Source organism: Python bivittatus, unplaced genomic scaffold, assembly GCF_059951505.1.
Source record: "Python bivittatus isolate LINGU-HERP-01145 unplaced genomic scaffold, Pbiv_v1 ctg000560_np1212, whole genome shotgun sequence".
NCBI classification, from domain to species: Eukaryota; Metazoa; Chordata; class Lepidosauria; order Squamata; family Pythonidae; genus Python; species Python bivittatus.
Window position 1 is genome coordinate 7,529,083 of NW_028277083.1, and position 26,790 is coordinate 7,555,872.

Below are 26,790 nucleotides of genomic sequence, written 5' to 3' on the forward strand. Positions count from 1 at the left end.
TTTTAAAGGCCTTTCCTCAACAAAGGCAGCTTCAGTTAGCAAGATATGATCATCTCCAAGCTGCGCAAGGAGCGCCCTAAGAGTTAGTCATTGACTAAAACACAAATAAATACCTAACATCACCTTCTCCAAGGCAGCTTTTCCTTTGTGCCAGCTAAATATTTAATGCTCTGCCTTTACGCCAGCACAGCTAACACTGTAATTTCACAAGTCCAAAGCAAACTGTAAGAGCTTTAAACCAAAGAGGACGGTGGGAAATTCATGAGCAAGCCATCCAGATTCCAGGTTTGACACCACAGGGCTCACTTTAAAAGGGAAGCCAGATTTTTTTTCTCTTGTCCCCTGGTTATCTTCGCAGCCCTTCTGCTCTTTTCATGGTCTTTAAATGTGAGCTGGGTCCAAAAGTGGAGGAAGGGGCAAAAAAGGAGAAAACCAGCTTTTGTTAAAATAACAGACTTAACCCCAGAGCTGGAGCTCCATCAGAATCCAGTGGGTATGAATTAAAGATCCAAACAAAAGTGTGTGTCTATGCACAGAAACATCTGTCTCTCTTTGTCTGGGTGCAACCTAGGCTAAAGTAATTCACTGAACATCAGTTAGGACAATGCCATTTAATTATGAATAGAATTTTGCTTTTCGCACCCTTAAGACTAAAATCCCACAGCCCCCAAACCTAAAACAGGACTCAGAGTCTGCAAAAAGTTAAAGAATAAATACAAAACTGGATTTAACGTTGAGGCTTCTTGGACTTGTCTAGGAGAAGTCTTCTTGAAACCAAGCCAGCCTTTTTCCACCTTTTTCCAGTAAACGGAATGCTATGTAAGAGCAGAAGACAGCTAATTTTTTTCCAGCTATCACTTCCCCTGTCTGAACTTTTTAAGAAGCGCTTTCTCCTCTCTTTCTGGGGCACTGAACCAAGTGTTGGGAGGAGGGTGGTGGTGGTCAAAGGAATATTTCTCTGCATCCTGCCACTCTATTGAGCATATGACATATTCTTCCTGCTGGCTGTGCATTGCAGAAATAAGAAACAGCTTGAGTTGGCTGGGGCCGTCCCATCCAGCTTTGGTTTGGCTGTGTCTGTGCAACACAATTAATCCGACTTTTGAATTAACCCATTTCTAGCTGTTCCCCAAAGATGGAATCAGAAGCTAACCAGACAGGTTGGGTGCCACCACAATTAAACCAGAAACAAATTAGCCAAGTTGAAAACTAACAAGCTTAGCATGTTATGAATTGAATCACTCGATCTGACCTGGTCAAGGATGTTGTCTGAACACAGCTCTTGAGCATTACCCATCACTAATGACTATTAGAACTGGGAGGCATAGTTATCTCTTAATTTCTGAGCCCCCTGCCAAAAGGAGGCAATGCTGAGATTTAGGTAGTCTAGTGTTGCATTGTTGACACACTCTAGAAAGAATTTCTCTGGATTTCTGGAAAACTATTTTCCAGTCTGATCTGAGGACGTGGAAGATTCAACATAGGGGTTTTTACATGCCTAAGTGACTTTCGTCCTTCAGCTAACTCCCTAGCTATGCCTGTTTCGGAAGGCAGCCATTTTGGACGGTAGTCGAGAGGGGAGAAGTCTTGTGCCATTGTTAGCTCATCTGGAAGACCAAACACCGAATCTTTGTTAGCATGAGAGGGTTAAATGGCACTCCATATTATACCATCTGTTGATTCAATATAATAACTTTGAAGGCTTAGCTAGGTGGAGTAATGACGTCAACGTTTTTGCGAGACATCAAAGGGGATGTTTGGAAAAATGAAGACAACTGGGAAAAAAAGGCAATTTTAGCATTTGTGACTGAGCTGCATTGCTAAGACTTTCAGGAAACAGTGAATAACATGGCATATAATGTGTTGGGTGTGTGAGGGAGAAATAAATTAGCTAAGAGTTGAAAATATGCTGCCCCCTGTTCAGAAACTTCAGATGTTTCATACAATGGGTTTCTCCTTTCCTGCCTCCTCCCAACCTCCAAAACCCTTGAAATGGGAAAACCATTCAGTGAAAGAAGCTGGGATTTTCAGTCTCTTCTTGAACATCGATTTGTAGGCTTTCTTAAAGACCCCCCAGCAGCTCACCTGCGACCTGTACCAACCCCATCAAAAAATATCATGAGAGCAGAAAGCTCAGGTTCCCTTTTAAAGCCAGCAAAAGGTGTACCAGGTGCTACCTCAAACGTCCATCTGGTTTCACAGGGCCCAACTCGGACTTTGGGTCAGGACTGAGGGAACTCCAAGATGTCTGGCTGCAGGTCTGCATGACTGGACAGGAGGTCGGGCCTATACTACAGATATCGACTGCTGACCACACGCTTCCCACCAAGCTGTCTACCCAGCTCTCCAGCTTGGTCCCCGTCAACGCGGCATTCTTCTTCACCTGCTCCACTTGCCCAGTGCTGACTGGGATGTTCAGCACTGGGTTCAGCCCTTGGAAGCTCTGCTCCATGTAGGCGTTCTTCGGAGGTCCACCGTGCAGCTTTGAGGCATCTTCTAAAGGCAAGAGAGAACTATTTTTATCAAAAAATAATCTCCAGAGTAGAATAACAATACTACTGAGTTGATTTACATTTGACTGATTCTTATCCCTTCCTAGGTTCCCACAACAAGCTTCACAGCCTGGTGTCCAGATTAAGTGACTTGTTATTGATCCATTCTGTTGATATCATTGGGGTACTTACAAAGGGTTGCAGGAGGAAATAGGATCAATAGTGTATTGTATGACACATACAATAGTGTAAGCCATGGATGGGCAATTTGCAGACTGTAGGCACTCCTTCCAAGCATTCCCTGATCATGAGTCTGATTTTGGCAGTCCAATTTTTCACCTTTTGGGCATACATGGGCTGGCCTCCCATTTATTATTTTAATAAAAAATAATAATCCTGGGGCTGTAAGATACCCAAGAGTTCCAGATTGCTTACCCCGATGAAAGGAGACCCATATGGGTCCTACTCTTTAACCTAAGAGAAGCAGTGTAAAGGGATCTATCTATCTATCTATCTATCTATCTATCTATCTATCTATCTATCTATCTATCTATCTATCGAATTTATCACTGCCCATCTTGTTAAACAACTCTGGGCAGTTTACAAAACAATTAAAATCAATTAAAATTACAATAATAAATAAAAAATAGAATAAATAAAATAAAAATAAGTATACATAATTTTACTGACATTTTTAAACACAAGAATAAGACTAACACAAACTAAAATAGAGCAAAAAAAAAAGAGAAAAAGGAAAAAATGAAAGAAAAAAGTGCAAAAAGAAAAAGTCTAGCAGAAAAATAGAAAAAGATATAAAGAAGTGGCTTCCAATCTTCTGTACAGCAGTTATAAGTACAATTATAAATTGACCTCTCTCTCTAAAGTTAAGTCGTGACTCTTTTCTTTCTGTAATCTATCCTATCTAATCATCAAAACCATAAATCATACATTCATTTTTTTTCTGTTTTACACAAAAAGTCCATAAGGGGTTCCAGTCACCAATAAACACAGATATTGTTTTTTCTCTAATCAAGCAAGTCAGTTTGGCCATCTCAGTGAGTTCGGTCATCTTCCCCAACCATTCCTCTGTTGTAGGTATTGCCAAATCTGTCCATCTTTGTGTGTACAATAATCTCGCTGCAGTTATCATATATAAAAACAATATTCCATGACTGAGAAGCGGTGTAAAGTTGTGGAAGCCCCACACTTCCATTCCTGCAAGTATCAAAAACGTCACCAGGAGGCCTCTGGTAGCTTCTAACACCATCTGAGCCTAGAGGTGGAGAAGCCTCTGGCCAAGAGTTCTACTAAGAGTTAGTGAAAACAAGGTTGGGGACAGTGCAAGCATTCCTCCCAGCTTAATTCTCTGGTTCAGCTCTTGCAAAAATGGGCTGAGGCCGAGAGAGGTTGTGATTCAAGACATACAGACCATCTCTAGGAGAAAATGTGCTTACTCAAAGACGGTCCCTCCTCTGCTTTGAAAGCCAGGGTGGGTTGCAGGCCAGGAATTACATCACCATTTGTCTACAATTCATGCCACGTTGCTTTGACCCTCTGGAGCTTGCTCTAATAGCAAGCTCCAATTTTCAGGAGAAGTCGACATTTTTGCATCCGTTGCAAGTCGCAAAGTCTCGTCTTCCCTGGCCTGTGTGTTCTTTCTGTTGAGCCATCCAACTAAAGCTTGATTAAAGTTCCAAATGCAGGACACCCTCATTATTTCAAGGTCATCATATATTATATACATGCTGGGGGTTCCCTCCCCTCACTGCTAATGACTGCTTCTGGTACATAATTTGTCCAATTCTGCCTTGCTTGGCCAGAGGATGATCCTCACCGGTGTGTCACTTTTTTGAAAAAGTGCACTTGTTCTTGCGTGCAATTCCCTGTAAATTTTAACTTTGGTATGTAACTTGTATCCATGCTTGAATGAAGGTTTGAAGCCACAAGCTGAGCTGCAGAAATGGAGGCAAACAGTTACTGTCTGCTGAGCATTTCTGAGAAGCAGAATTCACTGCATTCATTCAAAGGAGGATCCTGCCAAGAGAAGATCGCAAGGGTGTCTGCAGGGTGTGGTCAAAAAAGTCAAGATGCGCGACACAGATCAAAAATGGGCAGAGCTTCGATCACACCATCATGGCTATCACATCTGGACCTTTCAATCATACCCTGCGGACCGGCTGGAAGAGCAGTAAAAAAATCAAAAGTGCGCTTGGGTTATTCTCTTCTCAGCCCACCTAAAATGATCCAGTCATTTTAAAGATGTGTGATTAAGGGGGGGGAAAGAAAAAGAAGAGCTTCCTTTTAGGTAAATATACTAGGTATGCTCATTTTCAAAACTTTTCAGTATTCTTAGGCCAACGTATTTGGAAGTTCCCTTTAAATGTTGGACTGCGCTCACTGTAAATATGACTAATGAGAACGTGGCATCGTTGCCGAGAAATAGAGCCAATGTTTAATTTTCAAGGCTGTTTCTAGGGCAGAATATTTTATGCTCCAAGTGATGACAAAGCTGTGGTCATGCAGAGGCAGATTACATGCAAGAGAGATTTATTTTATTGATTGATTGATTGTTAAACTTGTATTACAAGTAACAATTGCAACGTTTGAGAAAAACCCACTGAGGAAGGGGGGTTAACATGTAAACTTCCTCTGCATGACCCACCTGTCTCCCCCTCGTCCCAATTTATATCCTGCATCAGTCTCGGCCAGTGTTTCTCAACCTTGGCAATTTTAAGACATGTGGACTTCAACTCCCAGAATTCCCCAGCCAGCCTGCTGGCTGCGGAATTCTGGGAGTTGAAGTCCACCCATCTTAAAGTTGCCAAGGTTGAGAAACACTGGGGAATAGCATCCAGCAAGGATAGAGAAATAATGAGTTGGGTCACTTATGTCCTCTCTAGCCAGCAGCTGTTCTCCAGCGTGCCAAGACAGAAATCTTTTCGGTCCCTTGTACCTGATCCTTCTCTTTTCCCCAAACTGCAGATGCCTCAGACTGAACTGAAGAACCATTGCCTGCTCTCATCTTGAACAACAGCCCAAGCTGTCAGCTAGCCAACCAGCTCCAAAACCCTTCAGTTGCTGGTTTTATCCACCCCGCTCAGTTATCATGTGGTTGGTTTGGGTTGAGTTAAGAGCAGTGTGGGAATCCAGCCAGTGCGCTTTGTAAACCCGGATTGGCAGGCTTAGCCATTAACTTGGGCCAAAGTTATCTCGGTGGTGAGGTGCCCAGTAAGCGAAAGCTGTAGTTGAAACAGTAGGACGGTTGTCTTTAAAGGGCTGTTTCGACAGTCACCGTTGGAGATGGGCAAATTGAAGGGGAGCTGCGTGAAATACCCTCGCCAATAATTTTGCAAGTGAAAGAACAGCAATAATTGGGCTCCCTTGTGCCCCCAAGTACTAAAAGTACTCATGTGTTGTACTTATACAACTGTGGTGGCTTTCCCCATCCCCCTCAATGCTGCCCCCCAATTAATAAAGCTTTGCTTCGCCGTTGTGATCATTATCCAAGTCCTTGATATCAGTGGGAAAGAACTGAGGAAATGCTGCCTTTTCAGTTGAGACAAAGACTGAAAATATTCTGATTTTGCAGCGGCTGAATACTCTGATTTTGCTCCAGTATGGTTTTGTTTTGATTTACAGTGGTACCTCGGGTTACGGACGCCTCTGCTAACGAACTTTTTGGGTTGCAACCAGCTCTGGCTGCAAAAATTTACCTCGGGTTATGAACTGGATCTGCAGCCATTTTCTGCCCGTGCCACGTGGTCTGCGGCCATTTTTCCACCCCTGCCGCATGGTCCGCGGCCGTTTTTCCGCCCGACGCGTGGTCCACGGACGCCAGAACGGATTAACGGTAATTACATTGAACCTTATGGGAAAATTTGCTTTGGGGTGTGACCAATTCGGGTTGCGACCAGAGTCACGGAATGGATTAAGATCGTAACCCGAGGTATCACTGTATTGGCTTCCTCATTCTGGGGGAAAAAAAAAAAAGGCTTACCTTGTCTGATGGCTTGCTTGTTCAAAAATGTCAGAGGAGAGACCAGGAATTTGGTTTCAGCCACAGGGACCCAGTGATGCAGGATTTTAACTGTCCAAACTCCTGGCCGGAGGGGTAAATTCAGAGGCGGCTTGTAATGCGTGAACTCAGCACTGGATTCGATCAGGATATCGTAGGTGGCGGCAATGACGTTGATGGGGTCCACCCAGATGACTGTCACGGTGACATTGGGACCCTTAGCCCACTTCTGCATCCCCACAGGCTCATCCGTTGGAGCAATAAGGCTTCCAAAATTCCGGAATATCCTCTCTTTAGCATCCCAGTCTGTTCCAACCTAAAAGAAAGAAGGGGAAAACCACAGGAGATGATGCTATAAGAAAGGACTCTAAGCCACTGAAAATCTGTGATTTTACCTCTGTTGTTTAGGCAGAGACTGTAAATCTTACATACCCTATCAGTGTCCACCTTACCAGGTAGACCAGACAGGAAACACGGCCAGATGAGCTAATTCTACTTTATTCTAAGGCTACATTGACAGAATCTTGCAAGTCTGAAAGTACAATTCTCTCCCCATCTCCTTTATACCCTGAGAAATTAGTGAGGGTCTCTTCTGAGCCTCTTTCTCCATCCATTATACAGCTGCAGGCTACGCTCCCTCTTATCTGACTGTTCCCTAGGCAGCGTCTATTCCCCACCCCCGTCTCCCAAGGTCTTTCCCACATACCGTTACAATCAGAAACTTTCAGCACTCATTGATACCTCCAGAATTGTAAAAATATATTCTTGCCTTTCCTTTTTCCCAGTTTTGTTTAGAAACTCTTAATGTTCTCACAGTGTTGTTCTCTACCCTGTGTGTAGCATATTGGGTTGATTCAAAAATACTGCTACAGTGATGACGATGATGACGATGGTGAGGATGTCATGGATGCTCTCACAAAATGGCACAGAAGAGACTTACTATGCACCAAATGCTTGCTGGGGAGACCAATTATCCTGGTTATTGGTAAATTAGAAATCCAACCACAACAATGGTTCTTTCACACAAAACAAATGTGGAGTTGGCTTCCCCATTCACTAATTGGTTGTTATGGAAGTTCAAGGCAGCATGTATAGAATTTCCTCTTTTCGCTACAACAACACCTCTGTGAGGTAGGCTGGGCAGAGAGAGGGGGTCTGGCCCAAAGTCTCCCAAGGAGAGTCCATAGCTGAGGGGGAACTAGAACAAGGGTCTCCCCATTCCTAGTCCAACATCTTCACCACGACACAGTAGTAGTTTAAATAACAAGTAAATACATGGTTTATTTATAGTAAGTAGAAGGCAAATGATAAAAAAGGGAGCAAATTCTACCCAAATTCATTAAAAGCTGACCAGGGCTAACTATTGATCTGATTTAATCAACATGCATCAGATGACTTCATCCCTCCTGAATATAAAAGCAAGTGATATTTAAATATCAATATTTGTAATACTAACTCAAGATTAATCATTCTGTTTCTTCTGGCCTTTTGCAATTATTCCAGGAAGAAGCCAAACATTTTTTTAATGGCTTCGATATACAATACCAATCCTTTAAAAAACAATTCCAGAAGGAAAGGACAAATTTACTAATGCAAGAGCTGAAGCACAGGATCTCAAGATATAGTTAAGTGAAACGTTTCATTAATAATTCCGACCGCTGTTCCTTGAGTTCTTAAAAGATCACCTTCAGCTTTTTGACTAATCTCATACTTGCTTTCTCTCAGTTGCAATATATGAATAATTTCCATGCTGATATACACCCCAATGATGCCATTTTAATTAATCAGTATCAACGGATGCTTCTGCTAAAGAAACAGAGACTTTAAGATGTCCGTGTTTCAGCTAGCAAACATTAATCAGGCAGGAAGGTTATGAACAGGCTTCCTTTTTAAGGAGGGGGAGGTTGCAAGATTAACTTGCAATTGAAAAAGAATCCTTGCAGGGGGGGTCTGGTCGGGAGTCAAAAACATCAAAATGGCAGCCAGGACCACATGATTAAAGCCCCGCCCTTTTAAACATGCCACTGCATGTTACAGGTATCTCCTAGACTTTCTTGATGGTTCCTGTGGATTTCCCTGAATCTTAATCAGTGTTAATCCTAGATCCTAGGATTAGATCCTAGATCCTCTGGATATCCTGAATCCTAATCAGCAACTTTAAGATGTGTGGACTTCAACTCCCAGAATTCTCCCGCCAGCATGTACTGGCTGGGGAATTCTGGGAGTTGAAGTCCACACATCTTGCTGAGGTTGAAAAACAGTGTTCTAGATTATCCTAATATTAATTTAAGGGGGTCAGCTGTAAAAAAAGATCTACAGCTATTGTAAGCAGAGAATGACGAATAGCTTATTAAAGCCAAAATCAAGATTTCCCAAAACCCAGGGATATACATTCTCAAATCCACCAGCCCATTTGTTCCCCACTATCCCGAAACTTCACTTAGCCGTGGCTTGAAAGCAAAAGATTGCTTCATTTTAGAGTCAGAATACTTTCTCCTACCCAACTCTGTACTTTCTAATTGCAGTACGTTATTTCTGGTTATGAACGCTAATTTTATACCAAACATTTTGGAAGACGATTGTCCCTATAATCTTTGGGAGGTTATTTTTTTTTCCTTTTAAGAACTCACATTCTCTTATTTCAATGAGGGAGAGTGCAAAAATGCAACAAGCTTTTGGGAAAGATGGAAAACACCACTTGCAAACAGGGCAGACACAGCTGGTAGGAAGCCTTCAGATGTCCCCGAGCCACAAGTTGTAACCTCCCCATCTGCACGGCCAACATAAATTGCCATTCAGCAAACATTCAAAGAATGACAGGTTAGAAGAACTCTACCTCACTGACCTCAAAACCTCAATGCATTTCATGACATTGGCCACCATCGCCAAGGAGAGATGGCCACCAATTTAGATGGTTTAAAAAAGAGACAGGATAAATTCAGAGGATCAGGAACTCGGTGACTACTAATCTTGATACTATTTTCTACCTCCTAATCCACAAGCAACAGATTTTAAGTACCTGTTCGTACTTGGGAATTTTCCAAATTCCTCTAGCTGGCCATTCTGAGGCACAATTTATGCTTTGGACATGATGATGATTTAATACTACAAAAAGAATGTTCTTATTCTATTACAGTAGTTCTCTAGTACCATTATTATGTTTTAGAATTAATTACATGGTTTAGAAGGATCTATCTCAACTGCAAGCAGCAGCTACCTGACCTTGGTTGATCTCAGAAAAGCTAAGCAGAGACAGGACTGGTTAGTACTTGGATGGGAGACATCCAAGGACTGTAGCCTAGACGGAGAAGTTCAAAATATATCTTGGAAGAAGACAGTGGCTAACTATTTCCATATTGTTGCCAAGAAAACAGCAGAGTGGTATCCAGAAATTCATCAAGACTTCAGCTTGAGTCCAAGGAGACTATTAAAAGGGACTATTGAAAGTCATGGTGGGTCAGGCCATCAGTGGCTCTTAGTCTTAATGGCTCTTTACTATATTCTAAACTAACTCTGTTGGGAACAATAATAGAAACTTTCAGCTACAGGTCCATCTTATGAGTTTTTTGTGCACTGGTGAGTGATCCAGAGGGACAGGTGAGTCCTTGGCTCGATCTAGGAGGGCCTTTGTTATGTTCTTAGCCTCCAGTGGAAAGAAAGAGTGAACTTCTTAACACATTAAGATGTGAATCTAGGAATGCTCAAGGAACTGGACTTTTGAAACAGCCACTATGATTTCACTCAGTCCTGACATCCTCTCCTCATGTGGAGACAAAAGTTTAATGGATTGATGGACTGCTCTTTCCAGCAAAGTTTTAAAAAAGCACCAGAGCAGCTAAACTTAGCAACCGTTATTTTGAGAAAAAAAGCATATATTTTGAAATGTGTATTTTGGGATAGACTATGATTAGAAATATACATTTAATCTTTTTAAAAAATTGTGGATAAATGAAGGAACAAGATGAGATAGAATAGCCTCCTGAGGAATACACGAGGAACATGTGTGATCTTTCAATAAATTACAAGTAATGGAGAAGTGGGATTCGGAGTACAAGGAATGAAGCTGTTCTGCAAAGCACATCATATAAGCGCAAATCAAGAATTCTATTTTAGGTGCCACCATCACTGCTGTGTGCAGTGGGGTTTGTGGTCACCAAACTGTCTAGCTTTAAAAAAGAAGTAAGTATGTATTTTGTCCATCACAACCCTGCAGAACTCAACAGAGATATACAATCTCTCTCTCATACACATAACTACGTGTCAATGTGGACTAGTGTGTGAGTTTCCCTGTTTGGAATCAATAGGAACGCAAAGCAGGGCTTCCGGTAGACTTCTGGAAGTTTAACTTCTCATTTGGATGTCCCTTCAACGAAGCCCAGTAATAACACAGATACACACCATCAAATTTGATCCAGAAGAAAGCGAATGGCATTGTTTTCAGCTGGGATGTCAAAAATTGGCTTAGAACCTCATCTCCGTTTTTATTAGATTTAATCCCACCTTTCTTCCAGAAGCTCAACGCAGCAAACACAGTGCTCCCTCCTCCAATTTTTCCCCACAACATCAAACCTGTGAGGTAGTTTGGGCTGAGAGAGAGGGAGAGAGTGACTGGCCCAAAGTCACCCAGGGGGTACAAGAACCTGGATCTCCACATTCCTAACCCAGCACTTTCACCAGTCCACCATACTGGCCCTTGGGATGAGAGAGAGGCAGAGGCCCAAAGTCCTCCAGGGAGCCTCTGTGGCTGAGGAGATACTAGAACCTGAGGATCTTCCTCCTCTTTGGCCAACCCCTTCACCACACTGGCTTTTGGGCTGAGAGAGAAGGACTGGCCCATGGAACATCTGTGGCTAAAGGTGGACTAGACCCTGGGTTTCTCTCTCCTAGGCGAACACTTTCACCACTATACAACACTGGCTCCAAAAATGTTCCTACTGAAGTTCTGCATATCACACATGTTATGCCACTGAGAAACCCCTTTAGTTTGGAAGTGGATGTGTCCTAGAGATCTCTCAGCTTTTGGTTTGGGCTGAGATCAATATCCCTGATTGTTATGGGACTTGTTCCTCTTCTACAAGCTATTAATCTCACCTGTTTAGGCGCAAGAAATATTGGGGTGTCTGCTTTCCAAGAGCACATCACTTATGGAAATACAAACTACTGCTGTCATCTTCATTTAACTACATGACTCCCCCCTTTCTTCAAGAGAAGAACCTAGGCCAGAAAGTCACCGTTCAGACCAGCTTTCCTCAACTGGTGCTGCAGGTGTGGTGGGGTTGCAGCCATAATGAATAGCTGCCATGCTGGCAGGGGAATTCTGGGAGTTATAACTCCTCCATTTATCTGGAGGGTGTCAAGCTGGAAAAAGCTGGTTTAGGTTATCCATATTTGCTCTTATTAATGGAGGAGCTTCAGGAAATCTTGTCAATACAAGGAAACAAATTTCCATAAATATCCTCAAAGATATTCAGCCTAATGATTTTTTTTCCTCACTGAGCAATCTGGTCCTCTCTTCTCAGTCCCATCACCAGGTCCCTTGGCTCCTGATTCAGTTTTTGCAGCCTGAAAAGCCCATCTCTTTGGTCCCCTCCTAGACTGGCACATCATTTGGCCAAGACAAACGATGCTTTGACTACTAGTTTGTATCTAATTGTTCATCATAAACAGGGACTGTTCAGTTCACACAGGGAACACTAATTGCCTGCTGCCTAGTTAATTTTCTTCTCTGTGATGAATTGCAACAGCTAAGGCGGCCAGAAACCAACTTTTTTCCCCCTCCCTGTTTTCCTGATTTGGTTTAGCACGAGAGATTCTTGGAACTCTTAAGTTAAATTAAAGCCATCTTGTCTCTTCCTTGCCTTCCAAGGCATGTTAAGTGGTGAGGAACGAAGCCATCGCCTGCATATGGCTTTGTTTAGACAACAGGCTGCTGAACCAGGCTGGATAAAGACTTGGAGACGTGTTCAAATAGCATGCTAATAGCACACAAATTAGCGTTTGTGTGAACCAGTCAGCTTGGTTAGTTAAGGTTTCAATGCCTAGTATGCCTTCGAAAAAATGGGCGAATTCAGTAACCAGCAACCAGTAACCCATTTAGTTATAAGAAGTGGAAGAACCCAATCATCCATTTCAAACCTAGGCCATGATCCCTGACTAGGCACTCATAGGGATGTAAACTATTTTCGCTTCCAGAAATGTAGATGAGAAATGAGCAACGTGTACCTCCAAGAACTGCAGCCTTCCGAAATCACTCGGGGGGCTCGCAATCTTGAACACCTTCTTGGGCATAATCCACGTTTCTAAGGTCTCCAGCTTACTGGCAGCCAAATTGGAAGTGTGGTGTCTGATGAGGAAGCCCTGAAAATGATCAGCGAGAAAGTAGAGGTGGACCGAAACTGGATGGCCCATTGGGTAGTATCTGGAAAAAAACAAAGGATCAGAGAAGCAAGAATAGCAACATTAATTAAAACAGTAATTGGGAAGTGGTGGATCAGCTGTAGGAGGAACTTTTATGCTCAGAAAAAGCGAGAAATATTAGGGATCAGAGTGACCCCAAATTCAAACTGTAAATCTGATTTTATTAAAATGTGAAAACCGTTCAATGGCTGAAGCTCTCTAGATGGTTTACAATAAAATACACTTAAAAAATGGAATAAAAGCAAAGGTAAAATCAAATAAAAGGCAAAATAACATCATACAAGCTAGGCAGTTGCAAGGTGGGCATTCAAAAACTAAAATCATACTAATTAACAAACCATTAACAACTACTTTAAAAGCCTGGGCAAACAGGTCTTCACCTGGTATCAAAACGATGCTAACGAGGGTGCCAACTGAGCCTCTCTGGGAAGGAAATTCCATCAACAGATATGGCGTTCTATCAATGGGATTTGGACAAAGGATATGCTTGGGCAGGACCTATCAATTCGTAAGCATCCAGATCAGTTTCATGCGGAGGATCTGTTCACGTCGCCTTCGAACGTCTTGGTATCGAACCTTTGCACGGACCAAATCAACAACTCACAAATTGGAAAAGCGGCTTTTAAGAGCGGGCCAGAACAGCCTGCAGGAGGCGCCTCGGCCTTCTGATCGCGAGCTAATCCTCTCTCACCGCAGTCCCTTGTCAGCCTCCCAGACTGTCTTGGAGTCACTCCGGGTTGTCGGAGATACCGGACACTGGCTCCAAAATGCAATATTCAACAGTAGACCTTTCAGCATCTCCCTCCTCCCCTTGGCCCCTTGAGACAGGGTGCAGATTGCCTGATCTGTGGATTGTTCTCCCCCCTCCCTAGGAACAAACACGCAAGGTGTCTGGGTCAGTGACTGACAAGAGATGTGTAAAGGGATAAAGTGAGAGGGGGCAAGAAGAAAGAATTATCCAAGGAGAGAAGGGAAAAGGTTCGAAATATGCAAGGTCATGCTCCCAAGCCAGTTGCTGCAGATTAAGGGAGATGCATGCTGCAAACCAAACATATTAGAATAGTATTTCTCAGCCTTGGCAACTTTAAGATGTGTGGACTTCAACTCCCAGAATTCCCCAGCCAGCATGGCTGGCTGGGGAATTCTGGGAGTTGGAGTCCACACATCTTAAAGTTGCCAAGGTTGCAATCACTGTATTAGAGTGTGCTCTGTCCTATTTCGTTTATATTACATGCTACTAACTGAGTTATATCTTTTGGCAGTCACATACCTAAATATTTAATAGACTTGGTACAAATACGAAACTGGTATTTCTTAAACGGATGGGTAACTAAACTTTCAAGAGTGTGCTCTGTCCTGAACGCCTGCAGCGAGAGAGGGCTTGCTTCCTGAACACTGGACCAATCTTTTTCAAGGAAAGTGATAAAACAGACTCATTAAAATCAGCCCTGGGTTGAAATCGGTTTGGCAATCCGCAAGTGTTCCTCCTCTGCTTCCTCTGTTCTTTCTTACTCAGAGGATGCTTGAGAACGTTGTTGCTGGGCTGACTTTCTTTGGATTTAATGAAGGCCCAGAGAGGCAGGGGACACAACAGATGGCTAGCGAGATGAAGGTACAATGAAAAACTGGACATCTCGTCAGCAAACGAGGCCAAGGATATCACAGTCTATCGTTACATTTCGGTGAGTTTGTCTTTTCCTTTGAAAGAAATTTCAAAGGTCATTCTCTTTCATCTAACTGCCTGGGAGTTGAGAAGGAAAAACAAATCAACACTCCAGGTGACTTTTTCTACACAGCTCTAGTGAAAAAAAAACACTCCCAAGAAGTTATTATGGAAATTGGCATCTTACATACTCCTGCTGATTGGGCCACAGACTTCAATGGACAGAAAAGTCGACGTAGAAAAACAATCTATAGTGACATAAAATGTTGGGAGAAGAAAATAGGAAGGGCAGCTCAAATTCTGCCCCCGGCACCCTGGACCATCTTCTAGAACATCTCTCCTAGGATGTAGCAACCTGGCTTTCAAGAGTTTTAGAAGGGGCCATGCTTGTGATGGCACCAACGGGCAATACCTAAAGAAGGATGCTAGGAGTTGTAGTTCAGCAACATCTAGAGATCACAGCTTCTCAACACTGTCTAAAGAGGGGCACCCAGAAAACAACCCTTAGTTGGTGTGGTGGTTTGGAACTGCAGGGTGAAAGTACGACTTGTTTGATCTTACCGGCAACTGTTGTCACCGTCCATGTGGAAGGACGTTTCTGCTTTCTTCAAGCCCAAACGGGAAAACGAGTGGTACAGGGTCAGTGCAACATCACTAATGCTGTGGATCCCATCTGGTTCATCGTACACATTCTCCCAGTATGATCGAAGGCCCGGAGTACCCGATGGATAGTTACCATAGAGGTAATAATCCAACTGAGCAATGACTTCTTGGTTCACAACTGCCTCAAACTTGCGTGCAAAGAAGGTTGGTCTTGCCGTTTGCTGTGGTGATGAACATGTTTCAGAAGGAAAAATTACACCCAAGTTCTTGAATACAAGGCTTTACTTTCAGAATACAAATCCTTTACTGTTAGCCATGCGTGCTGGGGGCTGATGGGCATTAAAATATGGAACATCTGGAGGACATCAATTTGCTTAGTCCTGAGCTGTTTCCTCCATGCTAGCAAATCAAGGAAAGTCTCCTCTCTTCCCAAAGAAGTTTACTGACCCTCCCCCACATTGGACTTCAGGTAGATCTTGAAAAAAATGACTGTAGTTTAATGAGACACCATTTTCTGGACTGTTTGGAATTGATTTTCATTATAATATTTTAATTCTTGAATGTATCTCTCCTATATTTTAGTTTCAAGGATTGCTAGACTGTCCTTTCAACAAACCAGATACCTTTTATTTATTTGTTGCTTTATCTCTTGAGAGCTCATGGTAATGTATATAAGGATCTTCCAACATAATAAATCTGTGAAGGTGTTTTGGCTAAGCTAGAGTGATTGCAATGCCTTAAGTCACTCTGTGAGTTTCTACAGCTGAGGGTGGACTTGAATCTTGGTCTCCCTGATCCAGTCTATCATTTTACCCACTTACATATAATACAGTTAAAATGTGGCTATCAAACTACCAGAAACTGAAAGACATTGAAGAAACCTTTTCATGGCCTTGAAAAACTGCTGGGAGACGAGAGGGCTTCCTTGCTGCCAGTAAACGAAATTACATTCTTTTGCAAATATGGACAATGTGAAACGGAACGGGAAAAAACTAAGCTTGTTTCATCAGAACATGCAGCTGTTTTCAGGTAATTCGGATCTCATGCTCTCGGTGTTGAATATGTTCCATCAGGATTCTATGGTTTCGTTCTCTGATGTCTGTGAAATTCTATCACTTCTTTCCATATATGGATTGCCCTCCAAAGTCATCTGAATCACACCCAGTGTCTAAGCTAGACTGATGCTTTCTTCCAGACATTACTGGTTGGGCTACGCTGCACTGGATAAATTAGAATTGGCTTCACGCAGGACACCATAAAGACATTGTGAGAGATGGATATTATGAGAGATGGACAGAAGGATGGACAGACAGACGGACGGATGGCGGATGGACATACAGATGGACAGGGACGGACAGACAGCCGGCCAATGGACAGACAGACGGCAGGTGGACAGACGGATGGACAGACGGACGGCGGATGGACAGACAGATGGACGGGCAGACGGACAGACTGATGGACAGGTGGACGGATGGATGGACAAACAATTGGACAGACTTATTCCATTGTTGCTCATCTGTGGCAGCCCTTCACTGCCATTCATAAGGAGGCATTGAACATTTTGCTGCAGTTTTCAACTTCTTACATGTGTGAGCAAGGTTTTTCTTATTTAACAAGCATCAAAAGCAAAGACAGAAATCATCTTATTTCAGCTGAAGATGAAATCCGTGTGTGCTTATCTGAAGTTCGGCCCAGAACTGAGTATTTGTAGAGCAAAAAACAAGCACAGGCTTCACATTAAAGAAGTAAGTTTCATTCATTTTTTTTAGTTTAATTGTGTGAACAAAGAAAACAGGTTATTCAGCTCATTGTTTTCAGGGCCAGACCTCAAATGGAACCTGGTAAATCACTTCCCTTGTTCCAAAAGAATCACTTCAGGACAATGGCCAATTGTCCCCAGAACTGCCAGATTGGTGCATTCTGGGAGAAAAATGGAATATTCCAGGGAATACTTGACTAGATCTGTCTAGCTCAACTCGCAGCAACATTTTTTTTCAAGATCTGGCCTTGCCCTTAATGGAAAGACTTTGAAATACTCACAATGGAGGAATGATTGGTGAAGATGATGGAAGAGACGGCAAAATTAATTTGTTTAGAGAAAGGCCAACTACTACAAGATCAACTACTACATTTATTAGTGACTGGAAACCCTTTATGGACTTTTTGCTTAAAAAAGAAAAAAAATGAACTTGTGATTTTTGGATTTGATGATTAGAAAGGATAGATTATGAAAAGAAGGAAATTATGATATAACCTTAGAGAGGGTAAAATATAAATGCATTTATAACCACTGTTAAGAAGATCGGAAGCTACTTCTTTGTAACCTTTCTTTATTTCTTTTCTATTTCTCTCTTTTTATTTCTTCTTCACTTATCACTTTTCTTTATTCTTCTTACTTTCAACTTAAAATTTGTACTTTTTAAATTTTGTTGAAAACCTTCTTAATAAAAATTATACATTACACACACACAGACATATATATATTTATATATATTTATATATATATAAATAAAAAGAAAAAGAAAGAAAGAAAGAAAGAAAGAAAAAGAAAGAAAGAAAGAAAGAAAGAAAGAAAGAAAGAAAGAAAGAAAGAAAGAAAGAAAGAAAGAAAGAAAGAAAGAAAGAAAGAAAGATCTGGCCTTGCACTTCTGTGAAGGAGGACCCATTCAGGCCACAACTCACCTGGAACCGGTGAAAATCAGATGGCTTGAAGTCATTGGGAGAACAACCACACCAATCCACAATATTCTTGTACTGACATTTGCACCCCAGCTTTCGGTTCCAGTTCGTGATACGCAGGTTATTGTCTACCATGGACTCACAATGAGGACTGTTTTCCAAGACAGTGTGGAAGAAAGACTGTGAAAAAAAAAATTCCAGAGTTTTGATAGAGTGAGCTGGCATGGGAAGTCAAGGTTTCTTGAGATAGGAACCAACACACCCTGGCCTAAATAGCTGAGTCTACTACAGTGTTTTTCAACCTTGGGTACTTTAAGATGGGTGGACTTCAACTCCCAGGATTCCCCAGCCAGGCTGGAAGTCCACCCATCTTAAAGTGCCCAAGGCTGAGAAACGCTAGTCTACTATATCAGCTTCGCCATTGGCCTTAGATTGGTTCTGTAGCACGGTGGTTAACAGCATGCTCGGGATGGAAAATATGATCTACTTCGAGGTGCCTACATTTGGTAAAGGAAACTACATTAAATAAATATATGATAATTAATACAGTCTGAGCATTAGCCCCAGGCATCTCCAGGACCTCAACAACACCAAAAAACGATTTTAGAAACTTCTAGGAAACTCTGCAGAATCCCTTCTTCTCAAAGTACAAAATATTGGGTGGGCAAAATATCTGTTCTAGTATCCATAAGTAATAATAACGACAGAGTATCACAGCATGTTCTTAGGTTTTCAGTTCAAATCCTGACAAAACTTTACTGGATGACTTTACGCTGGTTGCTTACTTCTCCCTTTCTAACATACTCCTAACTTACTGCCATAGCTGATTTGAAGAGGAAAACTGGCAAATTGTGAGTATTGTTCTGTAAATCTTGACAGAATGAAGGAATGTGAAAAATCAGGTTGCCAGAGATCCTGTTAAGTGTATCAGTGAAATTACTCAACTAAGTATTGTTGATAACAGCTCTTCACAGTCTTTCAGACCTAGGTGGATATCCTATTCCTTAGTTACAGTCTCAGCTTTTACCATCTTCAGAGAGTGGTGGAGATATGTGGATATCTCACTGACAAGTCTCTGGATTGTGGAGCTTTTCATCAAAAGATGTTCAAATTAACCCATTCTGTCTAAAGCGGTAGAAGTTATCAGTAATCAAACTTCTTTTCTGCTTTCTCTCTCTTTCTCTAACCCTTAATATGCTTTAATCTTCTGTTGCTGGTAAAATCACTCAGTTGTTGGATGGATAAACTAACAGTTTTGTTAGGGATCGCGTTGGGCATGAAAAAAAAATATCCCTCTTACTTTTAACCATTACATTTTAATCTCTCTGTCACAGGAGGTCTCAAATGTTGTAATCCTGCAACTGGTTGTGCAGCAAAAGCAAGCAGCAAAGCCCAGGGTGAGTTTTACAAACTTGATTGGGTTTTAAAAATATTTGACCCCTCTCCAAGGTCTTTGTGCCCCTCCTGCCCCCCACCTGGGGGTCCCTGACTCAAAGCTTGAGGACTCCTGTTGTCAGGCTTTTATTGATGCAGTGCATTTGAAAGAGAACTGATTCTTTTGGATTTTTTTTCCCCTGAAGGGAAACTAAAGATTAAAAGGTTAAAACAAAAGCATTGAACAAAACTGTAGAACCAATGTACTCAATAAAAAAAAAATTCCACTGTAGCTCAGGAGAGCTATGACAGTTCTGAGCTCTGTATTTTGAAATACGCTTTGCGATATTAACACTAAAAAGGAGCAGGAAACAGAGGATACACATTTTATTCCAGCTTGGCTCCTTTTTTCTCCACTCTGCTACAGTCAAGGTTTGTTTCTGCTGATGAATTTCCCAAAGCCGTGCAGCAGGCCAGATCAATCCGCTAACAAAATCATTTTCAAGAAATACTATAAAAACAAACCCCCAATAAGCCCCCCAACTCCAAAACAAAACAAAATCAAAACATCGACTAACACCATCGTTGCTTTACTTGGAAGCTCTAATATGTTTATAATGATCTCATGCTGAATTATGCCACTTGCCCCCCACCCCCTCCCAAGGACAAGCTGTCTCCTGCAATTATTTCCAAAATGCTTACGCCACTATTTGCTGTTTGAAGGCAGACAGGAACTCTGATCTGGAAGGGAAGCTGTTTTTTTTTTTTCTTTTCCATTTTTAATTAGATCCCTGCAATTTTAACGTTTTGAAATCCCAGGTAATGGTGTGGCCCCGTAGGGCATAGTGGCATTTACACATTGAGGAGGAGGAGGGGGAGGAGGAGGAAGAGGAGGGAGAAACACAGCAGAACCCACTTTTCCAAGACAAAAGGGCACATGGATTATCAAAACATTTACGTGTGCTTAACTATGAATTCCAATAACCCTTGCCAAGCTGGATGGGGATGCTAGCTGTTCCAGGTCAGCAGCAGCTGGGGAGCTCCCAGTTGCACACCACATGTGCAAAGTTAGAATTGTTCGTAAGGATAAGAATGATTATAATCTTCAACCACAGACCCGACAATCGTTGAGAGAGAGAACACTTTCAAATAGAAGATGTTCTCTGTAAGTGTGGAGAGGGGAATATATAATTATCTAACTCTTGTGTTCTGCTCTTAAAAATTCAATGCCCAGGATGAGGAATTATCTTGGTCACTCCAAGGAAAGACTGTACGGTCACTGCAGGAGACAGCATGACCGAACAATGATTGTGGAGCTCATAAAACCAGGTTCCGGGAATTCACAAGGTCTAACCTCTTGGTTAGGTAAACTCACAGAAACCCCAAAGATGGCATGTTCTCAAGGACCTCCTTGACCTTGCCAAAATATTGCCATTTTTCAACTGCTAAGAAGCCACAACAGCAGAGAAGAAGAATATGGTGTCACTTGGTCCTTGTTTTAGTATCATTTCAGTATTTTAGAGCAGAGAAGTAGGTGAAAGCATTTTCAATACATTAACAAGCAAACAAAACTTTATAAGATCGGACATCTTCAAAGGAGAATAAGCCATGGTATTGGACACTTGGGAGATGTGATGCAGGATATGGAATCTTGCTTGGCTATTTGATGGTATTCTTGTTGAGAAGGCTGTAAGTTTACTCACCTCAGCAGGAAGCAGAGTAAAGGAATAGAACCTTTTCATCTTTGTCACCAAGTCATCAGTTGAAAATATGATGTATTCCACAAACTTCCTGTTTAGCAGAAACCAGTCTGAACCACCATCTACAGTGATTCCTTCTGGAATTTTCCGATCCCCAAGTCGCCACATGTGGGTATCACATTCCAGAAACAGCCTATCAAGGCCTTGTTTCCTAATAAATCTGGATAATGAAGAAAAAAGGAATGCTTAGGAAGTGTATCTTACCATGAAAGGAAGAGAAGGAAAGGAAACTTGTTAAACAGGATAAATAGGGAGAAAGTAATCACACCAAGGTCAACCAAAGACATTTTGCTTCCTTGAAGGACAAGATGGTAACTCTTCTCATTTCTTTATTTTAAAAATATTTCTAATCCCCAAATTGTGCCAATCCCCGAGCAGTAGAATATTGCTCTTGTCTAGAAAACTATGGGCCCACTTGAGATTTATTGTGAATTAATGTCATGCTGGTTAATATTGGGTTTTGCTGGCAACCTCAGATGTTAATGGTTGCTGTTAAATTGTGTTTTTAATGCGTGGACACTGTCCAGAGTCCCTTTTGTGAGATGGGTGGTCATGTAAATTGTTTAAAGACATAGATTTAAAGAAATGAATCTAGGAATTAAACTAATGGAAAGTCTTCCAACCTGCACTGTCAATACATTTTAAGACATGTTTCCAGTGGCAAAATAATAGACACAACATAGGAAAGATGGTTTACCATGGAGAAAAAGGAGGACATGAGTGAATAGGAATGGCTGGGTTATAAAACAGAGGGAGAGAAGAGCGAACTTCTGAAACTTTTCTGTCTGGACAATTAACAGCCTGATTTTTAAATAGACTTCTTTTTAAAACCAAGGAAGGCAAGTAAGATACTAAACCCCATTATGGATCTAATTAAACCCAACCCAACCTAGACACTCAAAACCTGTTGGCACATTAAGGAATTGAGGAGACAAAAGTGAGTTAAAAAAAAAAGGAGTTATCTTTTTAAAACAACTATCAACAAGATTCTAATTTCACATTCAATTACAAAGGATAATGGAAAAGCTTTGCAATTTTAATGCAGAGGTTCTAGAATCTCCACGTACAATATTGAGTCAATTCTATGCAGAATCAAATATTTATGGCTATGGAGGTTTATATCATTGATTTTTATTTTGGGGGGTGGGAGGACAGAAAGAAATGGAACCCATGGGGGGTTACTTTACTTTGAATGCATTATATATATATATCTCTTTAAGAAAAGGGGTTTTTGTTATGCAATGAAAGAGTGGTCCACAGATTCACCTAACGTTCTCATTCTTTAATGTTTTTTTTAAAGTCTAAGTTAAAAACTTAAGTTTTAGGTTAAGAAGTGTTTTAAAAATACATGATTATATTGTAGGTTCAGATGATTTATAGGAACAATCCACTGATGTGAAGGGAAGGGTCTTATATTTTCATGCCTGCTTTATACAGTTACAAGAATGTGGAGCCATCTCAGAGGGTTTGCTTGGTTTCCACTCAAAGTGAATAAAAATCACCCACAAAGCTAATTACTGCTGACTGCAACTTGGAAAAATCTGAAAAAGAATAAAAAAAAAAAACCTAAAGAAGGAGAAGCTAAAATTCGATCTCCGGTAAGTCCTTCCAGTGAAAGGAGCAGGACAAAGAAATTACTGTCTCAGCTTTGACTACCAGCTATTAAATATTCATCTTCTGACATTAATCAATAGAATTTGTTACAATGACGTCTAAGTGACATTGCGAAGGCCGAAAGATGGCCTCATATCCCCTGCTTCATTCTCCTTAACAACAAACAGATTTGTTGGGAGCCTTTTCTAAACAAATGGGTTGTCACTGTTCCCTTTAACATATGTTTGCAGAGTCACATGGTTCACGAAGCAAAAGTTGTGCCAGTGCTACAAAATGTGCTGTTTAACCATAGCCTTCCTGAATCCGGTTTCCTTCAGAAAGGTTGGACCTCCATACCCAGCTTCCTTCTGCCAGCCTAGCATGAATTAATGGAAACCTCTGTTTCAGGATGGGGACGATAGGCTTCTTCAAAAAATAGTAGTCATTATTTAGCAAGGAAGTTAAATCCTCTTTCAGTACAGCCTCCAAAGAACCATATTGGCTATGAAAATAAATACATAAAATTCCAGAATAGTTTGAGGAGATCTCTTATTTAGTTTAAGCCTTCCACCTTCCCACAAGTTACCAGGGGGGATTCATCTGTAATTTTCCAGATGTAAACACGGCAGCCCTTCTTTTCGCAGAGCAATGAATTTTAAAACAGGTTCAGAGTATCACACACTCCATTTCACAACTGACATGTCATGTGTTTATTCAGAATATTTATAACTTCTGAGCTCTGTTAAAATCAGGGCCTTGAACTACTAAAGTTGTTTTGTTCTAAATGGATGCCAAGTTTGGAGCTGCGTTACTCTGATAGGGGTATTACTGGCAACTGAAAATCTGCATTTCAGAGTTTATTCTACCAAGAATGGGAGCATGTCCCTTGCCAGCTGCAGGGGGTTCAAACCAGCTAACCAAGTTGGGTTCATATGTCTCATTAAGCCATAATATGACCTCTTAGTTTATATATTAATATAGCTTGCAAAATTTGAATTGTGGGTTAGCATGTTGTGAAGGGTTATTCAATGCACCACGGTTTAGCATAATATTTGAACCAGGTTGCAGAGAATGCAATTCATCCCAAAAGGCACATCTAAGAGTTTCTGCATTAACAGCAGAAGTAGGCATGTTGATTTTCATGTCTAACATACTGCCAACTGCTCTAGTCAAAACAAGTCATGATTAGATATCCAAGGATGTGGTCTAAGGTAGCAGCTCCTTTATGCATGGAAAGAATACAGTAGAATAAAACCATGGATCTTAATATTCTGCTGGTGTAGAAGACAGAATATTGCTATCTTAACATTGAATTCATTCTAAGGAGTCAAATGATTAATAAATTCTAATACATCTACAAGTTGGAGAAAGTTTCAAGAAGTTCAAACCAGCACTTATACGAATCTTCCTCGATCCGAGTGCCCTCCAAATGTAGGGACTTCAGCTCCCAGAATTTTCCAACCAGCTGGAGGACACCCAAGTCAAGAATGGCTGACGTGACAGATCCAGAAATAAGCTTCTGACCTTAGCTAAGAATCTCATCCAGTGTTCCAAGAAGGAACATTTAGATTTTAAACACAATCCAAACTTAATTTATTTTCCAACAGGACAGCCAATCCTTTTCACTCCATTTTCTTAGCAGATCCATTTTTCCTTTTAGCAGCAACTTCAAAAATGCATTCATTAAACTGAGTAGAATTCAGAAGAGTCAAGAAAGACATGGTGAAAAGTACAAGCAAGAAAGGGTTTATTGTTTTATTACAGCAAACCAGGTGCTTTTATATCAGAGAACACAGAGTAATGGAATACTCTCTGTACAGTAGATATATTTCTAAAGGCTTTTGCATTCGTCTTCATCTTCACCTCCTTTTTTCCCTAAAACGTGCTAATATTTCAAGAGCTACATCACTCCTGCAATTATCACATTCTGCTTTCCAAACGAAATAAGCATGATGTCTGCAGCCAAATGCATTTCAAGGAACCATCATACTCAAGCCAACATGAGAAGCAGGGTGAAATTCCCAATGAGAGATAGGGTGAGGGAGGCGAGGAAGTCAACTCCATGTAATGCCACCAAATGCTGGAGAGAACACGAATGCTCATAGGACCAAAAGGCTAAAATATTTGGCTGCAGGGAGAATAAACTGTGCTTTATGCAAATATGCAGTAGTTCTGGGCACTAAATGGGTAATTCATTGTTACAATAATATACAGGCATTTACTGGCAATGCCAATTCAGGCTAGTGGGATGATTAACTCCTGGAGCTCCACAGCCCAGCATCTGCTTTGCAGGCTGAAGATGGCAGGTTTGGTCCTCAGCCTTTCCATGTAAGGTTGGGATGACCTCCTGGTTGAAACTGGGAAGAGGGAATGCCAGTCAGGGTGGACCAACGGGGAAATGGCTATAGTGCAGCTTCCAAATTGTTACTGAAGCATGCATGGTCCACTTGCCACTTATTTGGAGTTGCTTCCATTTTCATTAACTTGAAAAATGATAAATTAGGAGACTGATATGGGATAAAGGAGATTTCTATATTCTACATCCTGAAGGAAGCACAGGGTGCAGCTAGCTGATGGCCAGGATTTATTTATTCATTCGGTAAATTTATACGGCTGCCCAACTCATATACGTGATTCTGAGTGGCTAACAATGAAAACAAATGAAAAACAGTATAAAGCACCCAATGTTTTGAAAAGACCACATCAATCACACAGAACATTCACAACATCTCACATTCAGATCAATCATAAAATGGGCTTACCCCTCCTACCAGGGCTCCAGGCTAGATGGCAAAGCCAAGTTTTAATGCCTTGCAAAAGGCCAGCAGAATTGGGGCAAGCCTAATCTCAGGGGGGATGATATTCCAGAGGGTGGGTGCCACAGCAGAAAAGGGTCTCTTCCTGGATCCTGCCAGATGGAACTCTCTGGTGGACAGGACAAGGAGCATGCCTCTCCTGGCAGATCTAACAGGATGAGTAGACACCACTGGGGAGAGGTGATCCTGTAAGTAACCTGGCCTCAAGCCAGAAGGATGGAGCCATGAAGGATGAAACCCACTGGAGCCTTTTGAAGCTTGAGACATTTCTTTCCCATAGGGATGTGAAAACCTGTTTTCAGGCAGGGATGTCCAAGCTGCACCTACTGATACCTCCTTAGCAAAGCTACATCTTCTCCTGTGCCGATCACAGTAGTTGGGTGAGCCCAGGAAAATATACACTTGAGTTCAGGAGGTATCAACAGCATACCCCTGCCTGTTCCAAAGCACCCTGTTGTGTGGTTACTACTTGAGTGCAGAAGAAGATGGAGGTTCTTTAAGAAGGTGATGATAGGTGTGATGTACATGCCCACACCCACTCCAAAACCCTTGTCTGGCTCTGGATCTGAAGTGCTGCACATCCCAACTTTCGAGGAATTACTTGGAAATACAATTAAAACCAAGACTGGTGGGGTGTGTGAAGAGGCTCAAGAAATTAATTTGCTGGGAATTTTGACATGAACCATTTTGCAATCACCCAGTGTGACATCTGCACACTCTCCATGCTACTTTGCAAAGTGGGACTACATTTTTTGTGGGATGCTGCATTTCTCCAAATTCGGTTGTTCAGTTCTTGACTCCCCTCATCTGACCCATGTTGCAGAGTGGGGAGGGGTGTTCCTTCATGAGGCAGCTTCCAAGGGATGCTTGATCACAAGTGATGTTTCCCTGCAAAGCTTTGCACAGCCCTAATCTTTACAAAAGCCCATTCTGTATGACAATCAATTCAAAATATTCGCAATATAAATGCAAATGTCTACATTTTCATGTTAACATCCTAATTGTACTGAGCACTCTGCAAACATCTCCTTGGATACAAGGAGCACAGAAAAGCAGAGTTAAAAGGGCATATAATACGAACCTTTTCTATATAGTGTAAACATTTCATACAGGGACATATTTTTGTGTCCAAGTAGAGAGTCCAACATTGGGTCCAACTTTGAAGGAACACAAAAGCTGGTCCAGACCGTGGGGATGAACCTCTGCCCTCCTCTGAGTAGAAAATAGTTTTGATTTTCCAATCATGACAGGAAAGATGGAGAGAAGGAAACTTATGGAAGATGTGGAGTGGGATGGGAGCACAGGGGTCCAATAGAAGCCATGATGGTGTCATGATGTTTGTGATGTTACTTGCCCCTCTGGCCACCCATGGAAGGGA

The 26,790-nt window shown here is 41.6% G+C and overlaps 1 protein-coding gene across 2 annotated transcripts in view; it reads right to left on the reverse strand.

Annotated features, from left to right (window-relative positions):
• Positions 1-596: 596 nt before the first annotated feature.
• XYLT1 (xylosyltransferase 1) overlaps positions 597-26,790 on the reverse strand; it is a 151,198-nt gene continuing 125,004 nt past the window's right edge. The window contains exons 7-12 of one of the 2 annotated variants that reach the window (XM_088148124.1): positions 20,947-21,163; positions 17,873-18,049; positions 15,149-15,411; positions 12,730-12,925; positions 6,490-6,823; positions 597-2,493 (exon numbers count right to left, since the gene is read on the reverse strand). In XM_088148124.1, coding sequence (XP_088004250.1) covers positions 2,174-2,493; positions 6,490-6,823; positions 12,730-12,925; positions 15,149-15,411; positions 17,873-18,049; positions 20,947-21,163 — 1,507 coding nt within the window. In that variant the 3' untranslated portion in view covers positions 597-2,173. Of the gene's footprint in view, positions 2,497-6,489; positions 6,824-12,729; positions 12,926-15,148; positions 15,412-17,872; positions 18,050-20,946; positions 21,164-26,790 lie in introns of both variants that reach the window. The other variant, XM_088148122.1, reaches the window with a different exon arrangement.